The sequence below is a fragment of the Heloderma suspectum genome, chromosome 2, assembly GCF_057233095.1.
Source record: "Heloderma suspectum isolate Gila_16-S chromosome 2, 16-S_ref, whole genome shotgun sequence".
Lineage (NCBI taxonomy): Eukaryota > Metazoa > Chordata > Lepidosauria > Squamata > Helodermatidae > Heloderma > Heloderma suspectum.
In genome coordinates, this window is record NC_139459.1 from 357,911,733 (window position 1) to 357,921,840 (window position 10,108).

Below are 10,108 nucleotides of genomic sequence, written 5' to 3' on the forward strand. Positions count from 1 at the left end.
CATTTCCTGCTGGAACAAAATCAATACGTAGTGATAGAGATGTAAAGAGGGTAGAGACAAAGTGAAATGAACCTGACCCTGGTGGGGAGCCTGTTAAAAGGGATATTAACTGCAGGAAATCATAGGCGGGCCAGGGTAACCGTCCCAGTAATACTTGACATAGGGTGCAAATGTTTAGTCAGAAAAAAAGTCCTACAACTTCCAGCATCCCCCAGGCACTATGGTTGGCTGGGGCAAGCTGGGAGTTGTAGGAGCTTCTTGCAGGATGCATAGGACTGCACCCATAGAGACTGAATTTTGGCTATCTGTCCCAAAAGCCAAAATGCAATTTGGTCCTCCCCCCACCCCTTAATAAAGGGGTGAGTAGATGAGAGAAGGAAGTTGGTCATCATATTACTGCATTGAGAAGATTAACAAACATGTCAAGAAGAACTGAAAACTGCCTGCTGCTACACCTGCAGGAAAGAAAAGATGGGGATATAATTATGGAGAAAAGCACACGCATGAGCATGCCTCCAGTCAGAAAAGAAGATGCAACATGTTTTGACAATAAGACACCAAACCTGATCAAAGAGGAACCCCACATCATAATTATGTTAGTGCTTTGAATGTGGTGTAATTGCCTCTGGAACGCTTTCCCTTACAGTGTCATTCACAGTTCATTACAAGTTTCTTCTCAGCTGAGGTTGAGCTGATACGTAATACAGTGGAGGCTGGTGGCTCCAATTTTGGTGGGGCTGTAAATCCATTCTGGGTTTAAGTCAGAACCAGCCAGAACTCTAAAGGAGATATCCAAGTTTCTGAACCTATTTTGAGGATAGGGTTCAGCACCTTGGATCTCTGGGGTTCTGGCTGCTTCTAACTGAAACCCAAAATGGATTCACAGCCCCACCACAATCAGAGGCACCAGCCTCCACTGACTTAACATCAACCTTATTCCTGTGTAGACAGCAACAGGACAGTGGCATGGCCAAGTCATCATATCCATGAGGGTAGTGCTCACATGATGGAAGGGGGAATAGGTGTGGGGGGGTAATGAAATCCACAAGCTCCATCCCCTGACCCCCTCCCTTTTTGCCAAATCACAACCCTCCTCCCAGGCTTCTAAAAACAGTAGCTAAAGGGGCTGTCACAAAAGGTAAGGGGGTTGGCCCACTCTAATTCAAGGACTACAATTGAGGAGCAACCAGACCCACTCCCTAGTATCAGATGCTGACCACCCCTCCCCAGTAAGTTACCATCCCTGATGCTGGTGCTGCTGCGCCGGCTCATTCTATCAGCAGTGCCAGTTCTCAACATGGCTGTTGTGTTACGTTTTCTCTAGTTAGCTATGCCTGTTCAATGGAAACGGGTATAATTAAAGATCAGTAATAATATGCACAGTAAAGGAGTGGACATAAAGATATGACTAATATTTTGGTAACTTGGGAACTTCTGTCCCAGCCAGCGCTTTTACCGCTTCAAAAAAACCCTCTTATTATGTGTTAATGTTCCTCTTATTGTCAGCTGTCTGTTGTCAGGCAGATAGGTAAGATATTAACTTAAATGTTTTAAATGTTCATTTGCTTGGATTCTTTATTTGACCTCATGCCCATCTAAATATTGATTGAAATAGTCTGTTGTATTTTTTCAGTCATTGATGTTGTATCTCTCTGTATCTGTTGTGAACCCACTGACTGCAGTAGAACACAGATACACACGTAAACGTAACTTGACTAAACATTTAACCATTAGCAGTTGAGTCTACGTTACTGTTATAGTAATGTTGGTGTTATGACAATTTTAAAAATACACAAGTCTCCTGGGAAAGCCGTTTTCTTACAGGTCTAGTGGGGCATAGTGTTGATTTTCTAAGATCCAGCCGTTGTTTTAACTAATGTATCCCCATTAAAAAGCCGATAATTGAGGAAACATCAGGGGCTACCAGGACCGTAAATCCAGATATGGAAATGGGGTTAACGGTTACGCAGGAACTGCCGCTCCTCGCGCTAGAAAAGGCGGGAAAGCGCACGAGGCAACAACGGGCGAGAAGGAACCCCGCCCTCGCTTTTTCTACGGGCGGACTGCGCATGCGTCTCCTTTTCAACGGGAGGCGCGAACTTCTCAGGAAGCGCCCGCGAGGCAACTGGGGGTGGGGCTTGTCTCGAATATCCCCGGCGCATGCGCCAGTGCTCCAGGCAATAAACCATATCTATTGATAGGGAAGCTTCTCTTTCTCCCCGATCATAGGTTCGATTAAAAGTCGCACATTTTATAAATACCACGGGCACGCTTGTTATTTTTAACACACCCGGCCCTGCTGAAGAAATAGACGGGGCTGAGCTGGACTTGCGCTTTTCAACACTTCGCAGTCCCACCACGTCAGTTGGTACTGTGGCTACGCATGCGCAGCGCCTCAGCCTGTTACCAGGATACCGCCGTGGCGCATGCGTTTTACAGCCCCCTGGCGTCTTGCATAGAGATGTATAACGGTGATAGAATGACACACACAGGCTACACATCCGGTAAAAATAGCTGCCATTGGCCGTGAATCTCCACAGCTGCAGAGTGGCGCCGCCGCTCTATATCCCTTCGTGCAGAGTCGAGTTCAGTTTTAAACCGGAAGTGCTGAAAATGACTGAGACGGCGTGTGACTCTTCAACTTTTTCTATTTCTGTGATTAAGGCAGCCTTCTATTGGGCGTGCGCAGGAATGCCCCAGGGGTGTTGCTTCGAAGAAGTTTCCTGTTGCCGCTTTCCTCGCCGCTCTGGAATTCTCGCAGCCTCGTTCTCTGTGGTAAGGGGGAACTTCAGGGGTTCCTGGCTGAGGAGGGAAGACTCAGGTCGGCAGAACTTGTGCCAGGCTTGTGCCGGAGGCGAGGCCAAGGGCGAGCGGGCCCCCTTGGACACCTGCTTAACAGGCGCGAGGTGGAGGGAAGAGAGGTCTTGACTTCATTTCCTCCACTCAGGGACTGCCGCCCAGCCGTAGTTCCGTGTATGCTGCCTGGAGGTCCCAAGTTCAAATCCCTCACGTATCTGATCAGGTAGCCGACCTGAGACTGCGGGAGAACTGGTGCTGCGAGTCAGAGTAGACTAGCCCTCCCCCAATCTGGTGCCCCCCAGGTGCCAAGAGGCGGCTGAATTAGAATACATCAGCTGGTTTAATTCTGTCGCCAGAGGCTTGAATCGAGACAAAGGATTTTTTTTTTTTATCGCACTACACATATTAATTGGCGTTCCTAGTGCCAAGGTGTTTGTGTTATTGGCAGAAACTGCACAATGAATGAGCGCTGTTAATAACGTGATGGTCACTTCTGACCTCACTCGTTACAATTCTTTTTTTCCGTATGTACTGTATGTGAACCTGAACCTCTCAGTAACACTCCATGCATCTGATGAAGTGGGCCATAGTTTATGAAAGCTTATGGCAGAATAAGGGTGCAGTTCTATGCATGTTTAGACAGAAAAAAGGCCTTCAACTCCCAGCATTCCTCAGCCAGCATGCATAGGATTGTGCCCTAAATGTTTTAGTCTTTAAGGTATTGCAAGGTTCTTTGTTGTCTTCACTGCAATAGACTATCATGCCTAGCCTGTGCAAATGGCTGCAACTCAGCCAAATGGGGATAGTGGGAGTTGTAGCTCAACAGATTTGGAGGGAGTCAGGTATGGAGAAGGCTGGAGTAATCAGTACTGAGGGGTTTCCTAGTACTAGACTGTTAGAATCTCTGATCTGTAGTAACTCAGATCTAGATTCTTGCCTATATATATATGGAAGTCATTCGAGAGTATGGCTCATGGGCTGCAGTAGGTAACTGACTCCATCTTCTGGATCCCCATTTTGCCTTGGGCCATGCACACTTTCAAGCATATGTTTAGAACCATAAAGAGGGCTAGAGACTTAGATCTTAGGAAGCTGGATTGTGTCCCTGATATCACATTTCCGTGTCCCTGTGTAATTGCAGTATATACACTGCTTTGCCCATAGCAAATAGTAGATCCATATGTTATTTGTAAATTTCTGACTCCCTCTTTCAACAGGCTGAGAAGCTCTGGATTGTCTCTCTGGCTTCATAGCCAGCACTACTCCGCTTCGACATGAACCATGGTCCGCAACTGATTACCTTCACTCGTGCGCAGGAGGAGTCGGATCTCTGGAGAGATGGGCATGTCCAGAAAAAAAGCTGGAGAGACTTCCATGTCTCTGGCCAGGAGGAAGGAAATGCTGCTGGGGAGGCAGCTCGCAGCTTCTACGAGGGCCTGGTGCTTCCAAGTGACCCTGGGAGATCCTCGCAGAGGAAACGAAAGGTGCCTTGTGTCCACCACCCAGCACAGGAAGCTCCTCGCACACAGAGCCACCCGGGGCAGACAGATGCCCGCAAAGGGAATCAGCTCTTGAAAGCTGCCCAAGATGGCAACCTGAAGTCTTTGCAGATGCTGGTGGAGAAGGAAGGGTGTGATGTGAACTACAGCGATGGTTATTACTGGACAGCCATGATGTGTGCAGCTTATGCTGGACAGGGGGAGGTTGTGAAGTATCTTCTGAGCCGCGGTGCTGCGTGGGTTGGGGTTTGCGAGACTCAAGGCAGGGATGCTATGGATCTGGCCGAGGAAGCAGGACACCAGGAGGTGGTGGATGTCCTACGGGAAAGTGGAAGGCCCCATGTGAAGGAAGAATCCTTCAGGTAAGCTTCCTTGTTTCTGTGAGGTTGACCAATTGCTCCCTAGAGAACATCTCCAAACAGACTTGCATCTGAATGCTGCCATCTGGTATTCCACAGAACCAGGGTAGCCCAATCATAAAGCTGTCGAAGTTAAAAAGATTGCCTCCAGCTTTGGTTTGTAGTTATTTCCACCAAGTGGCTAGAGCTGTAGACACCAAAAGGCCATCCAGTCTGGACATAGGTAGATTTTGGCTTCCATGAGATACTTTGTGGTTTTTTACTAGAACCTCAAGATCCACCAAACTGGAGATCCAACAAATAATGGCCGGAAAATGGGTGGAGCCAGATGCAAAACAGGCTCAGGATGTGGAGTCAGTTACCCACTGCACCCCAAAAACCATACACTGGGATAACCTCCATTTGTTGTTGTTGTTGTTCAGTCGTGTCCGACTCTTCGTGACCCCATGGACCATAGCACGTCAGGCCTTCCTGTCCTGCGCTCTCTCCCAGAGTGTGCTCAACTCCATATTCATTGCATCGGTGATGCTATCTAGCCATCTCATTCTCTGCCATCCCCTTCTCCTTTTGCCTTCAATCTTTCCCAGCATCAGGGTCTTTTCCAGTGACTTTTCTCTTAGCATTAGGTGGCCAAAATATTTGAGCTTCAGCTTCAGTATCTGTCCTTCCAATGAGCACTCAGGGTTGATTTCCTTTAAGATTGACTGATTTGACCTCCTTGCAGTCCAGGGGACTCGTAAGAGCCTTCTCCAGCACCACAGTTCGAAAGCATCAATTCTTCGGCGCTCAGCCTTCCTTATAATCCAGCTCTCACAGCCATACGTTGCTACTGGGAAAACCATAGCTTTGATTATACGAACCTTTGTCAGCAAGGTGATGTCTCTGCTTCTTACTATGCTGTCTAGGTTTGCCATAGCTTTCCTCCCAAGGAGCAAGCGTCTTTTAATTTCATGGCTACAGTCACCGTCTGCAGTGATCTTGGAGCCCAAGAAAGTAAAATCTGTCACTGCTTCCATTTCTTCCCCTTCTATATGCCAGGAAGTGATGGGGCCAGATGCCATGATCTTCGTTTTTTTAATGTTGAGTTTCAAACCAGCTTTTGCACTCTCCTCTTTCACCCTCAACAAGAGGCTCTTTAGATCCTCTTCGCTTTCTGCCATAAGGGTGGTATCGTCTGCATATCTGAGGTTGTTGATAATTCTCCCAGCAATCTTAATTCCCACCTGTGATTCATCCAACCCGGAGTTTCTCATGATGTACTCTGCATTAAATAAGCAGGGCGACAACATACAGCTTTGTCGTACTCCTTTCCCAATTTTGAATCAATCGGTTGTTCCATATCTGGTTCTTACTGTTGCTTCTTGACCCTCGTACAGGTTTCTCAGGAGACAGGTAAAGTGGTCTGGTACTCCCATCTCTTTAAGAATTTGCCACAGTTTGTTGTGATCCACACAATCCAAGGCTTTAGCGTGACTGATTGGTTGTAGTCAGACCATCCAATATCCCTCTGTGACCCTTCCCTTCCCATCTCCACCTTCTGAAACAGGGTTGGGCAACTTGTGGACCTCCAGATGACGTTGGACTGCAGCTCCCATCAGGCCTAGCCAGCATAGCCAGTGGTGAGGGATGATGGGAGTTGCCTCACATTCCCCACCCCTGTTCTAAAACAGTAGTGGGCAATCTGTAGGTGAAAACATTGAAATCTTTTTGTCTCTTGAAAATAAATGAAGCTGCCTTATACTGGGTCAGACTATTGGTCCATCTAGCCCAACACTGTCTACGCCAGACTTTGCAGCCCAGTGCCCTCCAGATGTTTTGGACTTCAACTCCCATCAGCTCCAGCCAGTATGGCCAATGGTCAAGAATGCTGGGAGTTGTCATGTAAAACATCTGTAGGGCACCAGGTAGGGGAAGGCTGGTCTACTTCAACTACCAGCAGATCTCCAAGGTCTCAGCAGACAGAGGCCTTTCCCAGGAACTGCTGTCCAATATCCTTTTTAAGTGGTAAGTTTGGGATTAAATCTGGGGACATACAAGGTATATGTTTTACCACTGAGCTATGTGACCAGCCATTGAAGGAGTTGGTCACTCTGCTGCAGTGATAGATGGGCTGGTCTGCCACCTTCCCCAGCCAGCTTGTCGCCATGTTCACACGGACGAAAGCATTTGATTCTTCTGTGGGCTTGTTCTGCAAAATGTACCCTGCTATGCTTTACAACAGGTGTGTCAATTTTGGAGAAGCTCTCAGGGGCCGCATTCCAGTGGGGAATGGGTCCAAAGGCAAAGGGATCAGGGCCGAAAATAACAAAAATGCCAGCATTTTGTAGTTTAAAGCGCTTACTGCCAGTAATGAAGCCTTAGGAGAGCATTTCAACCTTTCAGAATGGGGAAAACACTGTGCAAAAGCCAGGACACCACCAAACGATTGGCAGTCAGGGGAATGGCTGTATGGGGAAACCTGGAGGGCTGGATTGGCACTCCAGGTGGGCTGGATTTGGCCCGTGGGCCTGAGGTTCAAAACCCTGCTTTTCAAGTAGAAGTATGACCAGTAAAGAACTGCAATATTGCAGAGTCCTGCATAGACAAAGATAACTTTGAAAAGGGCTGGCAAGGCCCTCTGGTAATGTTCACACAGACACCTCTAGAACAGGTGGTAGGACGTCCCTTTTAAAGAGACATCTGTACCCCTGCTTCCTCCTCAACTATGAGAAACACTTTAAAGCAGCCTTCCCCAACCTGGTGCTCTTGGCCATGGTGGCTGGGAATTATGGGAGTTCGAGTTCAACAAATCTGGAAGGCACCAGTCTGGGGAAGGCTGCTTTATGGGTTACTAAAGTTAGAGTTTGCGTGAACACGGCCTGCCTTTCCTCAGTCGCCTTTCCTTCTTCCTGTAGTTCGCAGGCGCCAGAGGAGAGAAAATATTGTGCCGTGTGCCAGGCCCACTACAGTGAGGACACCGTGGCTCTCCACGAGCGCTCCACTGCCCACCTGTTCAACCGCCGTGACCCACTGCCCCCCACGCGCTACCACATCCCCGAGAACAATGTGGGCTTCCAGCTGATGGTCAAAGGGGGTTGGGATCAGGAAGTTGGCCTGGGGCCCGAGGGCACTGGCCGCAAGTTCCCCATCCAGACTGTCCTCAAGCGAGACCAGAAAGGCCTGGGCTTCTGCAGCAACCTCAGACCCAAGGTGACCCACTTCAACGCCAATGACCCCAGTGCTGTGGAGCGACCTGCAGCCTTGCAGCCCAGGAAGGAGCGGGCAGCAACAGTGGGGAAGCGGGAGGCCCGGCGCAGAGAGGCCAAGGCTGCCGCTTGGGAACGCAACCTCCGCACTTACATGAACGTTGACCTTTGAACTCTTATTGCAGGGGTGGGAAAGCCGTGGCCTGCCCGCTGTTTTACCTCAACTCTCATCAGCCCCAGCCCACATGGCCAGCAACAAGGGATGCTGGGAGTTGTAGTCCAGCAGCATCTGGAGGGCCACAGGTTTTCCCAGCCTTGTCTTACCGGATAGCAGATTATGATGTTGTCTACATAACCAAGCAATGACCTGTCTTCCTCCTTTTGGCCCAGTCAAAAGCACAGAACTTTACTGGCAGGTGGAGGGAGGAACAAGGAGCTGCTGGCCAGTAGCCAGAGAGAGAACCAGAACAGTAACCTTCCTTGTGCCCCTGAAGGAATTTATATGTATCATTTAAAAGTGGATCCGTAAGTAATATGGAAAAAATGATTGCAGGTAGTCTTGTGATTTTTCTCCCCCAGTCAAGAAAAATCATCTTGAATCTCCTATGTGTCCTACTAGGCCATAACACCTGCAGTCATCCTAAGGCAAAGGTGGTGGGCTGGGGAAGAGCTGTTGACATACTTACACGGTCTCCAAAAGAAGCAAAAGGCCTACATCTGTGTTTGTCTTTCCTCCTTCCCCTCGAGGTCAGTTAACTAATAAAATGGTTTGCATCCAGTGTACATAATTGTTAGTGTTGATTGGGCAGGGTTCTGTGTATTCTGTGCAAAAAATGAAATATAATTCTCTGCCAAGGTAATCCATGGGGTTTTCTGTGATCCCTGATCATTGGCCACATTGGGTGGGGATGATGGAAACTGGGTGTCCAGCAATGTCTGGAAGTCCACAACCTGTATTTTAGTGGGTGGATAAACGGGTTTCAGTTCTCAAATTTCTCTCTGTCAGACATCCATCTTTCTCTTCCTGCAAAACACCAATGTTTTTATTCAGAAAACAAATATATTTTAATCTTAAACTGAGGATAATTAATTGTTCTCTCATCCTGAGGAAACCGAAAGGTTTAAAACAAAGCTGGCACTTAGTGACTTTTTATGAGAAATGTGTGGATCGGTGTGGCGGCGAGAGGATTTAAAATAGATATGTAGCCAGAATATTTTTGCCAGAGGGCAAGGGGAGCTACATGGGGCATAATAAAGGAAGGATGAGAGTTTTATAAAGTTATGCACAGTGTGGAAAAAGTGGATAGAGAGAATATTTTCTCCCTCTCCCATAATGCTACACCTTGGAGTCACCCTAGGAAATTGATTGGCTTTATTTGTCCTGCACTTACTGTCAAAGTATTTCTTCACACTCCTTTAGATTCAGAAGTGCTCTTCTGTGAGCAGAAGGGCTTTTCCTGACTTAGTGCTGGATTCTTGCACAAGGTAAGAGAATCAAAATCCAGAGTTGTGCTTCTGTTTGTACAATCTCTTGCACAAGGCTTGCACAACAGCTTACAATGCATGCTGGCATAAGGCATCGCACAATCCCTGAAGAGGTGTGCTCATGCCAGGTCTCTCGCACAAGGTTGTGTGATGTCTTCCACTAGTCCTTGCCCAACAGTTTACAGAACAAGTGCTGCTGCCAGGATTCATTCCCCTTGCTCCTCTTTGGATTCAATCCAGCATGTATGTATAATTAATTTACAGAACTTGTTGCCACAAGGCGTGTGGCCACTGGTTGGATCAGCCTTCCCCAACCTGGTGCCCTCCAGATGTTTTGGACCAACTCCAATCAAGCCCAGCTAACATGCCTAATAACAACGTAAGAAGAGCCCTGTTGGATCAGACCAAGGGTCTGTCTAGTCCAGTTCACACAGTGGCCAACCACCTGCTCTTGGGAAATCCATAAGCAGGACATGAGTGCAACAGCACCCTCCCAGCCATGTCTAATACAATATAAAAGTTTAAAACTACAATATAAAATAAAAGTTAATTGTATGAATAAACCTTTTAATTTCTGTTTCTCTCTCCCCCACTCCATATATATAGATGCCCAAACACACACACGGGGTTCTTTATCACTTTTGTTGGCAGTGTTGTCTTCAGAGACCCTAAAACACTTAGAATATAACAATATTCTGCTTCCTTAGGGTGTGGCCAGGTGTCCTACTTTACAGAGGACACTCCTCTATTTGAAGGTATCCTCTGTTTGGTGGGCTGCCCA

At 47.7% G+C, this 10,108-nt stretch overlaps 1 protein-coding gene across 2 annotated transcripts; it reads left to right on the forward strand.

Moving 5' to 3' along the window:
- The first annotated feature begins 2,698 nt into the window (after positions 1-2,698).
- On the forward strand, positions 2,699-9,567 carry GPANK1 (G-patch domain and ankyrin repeats 1). 2 transcript variants are annotated; one of them, XM_084840992.1, is made up of 3 exons: positions 2,699-3,022; positions 4,017-4,660; positions 7,552-9,567. In XM_084840992.1, exons 2-3 carry the CDS (start codon positions 4,074-4,076, stop codon positions 8,012-8,014), a joined length of 1,050 nt encoding a protein of 349 aa, XP_084697118.1. In that variant the 5' UTR covers positions 2,699-3,022; positions 4,017-4,073; the 3' UTR covers positions 8,015-9,567. The 2 variants fall into 2 exon arrangements, with proteins under 2 accessions (XP_084697118.1, XP_084697117.1); XM_084840991.1 differs by having other exon boundaries at positions 2,699-2,775.
- Positions 9,568-10,108: the final 541 nt, after the last annotated feature.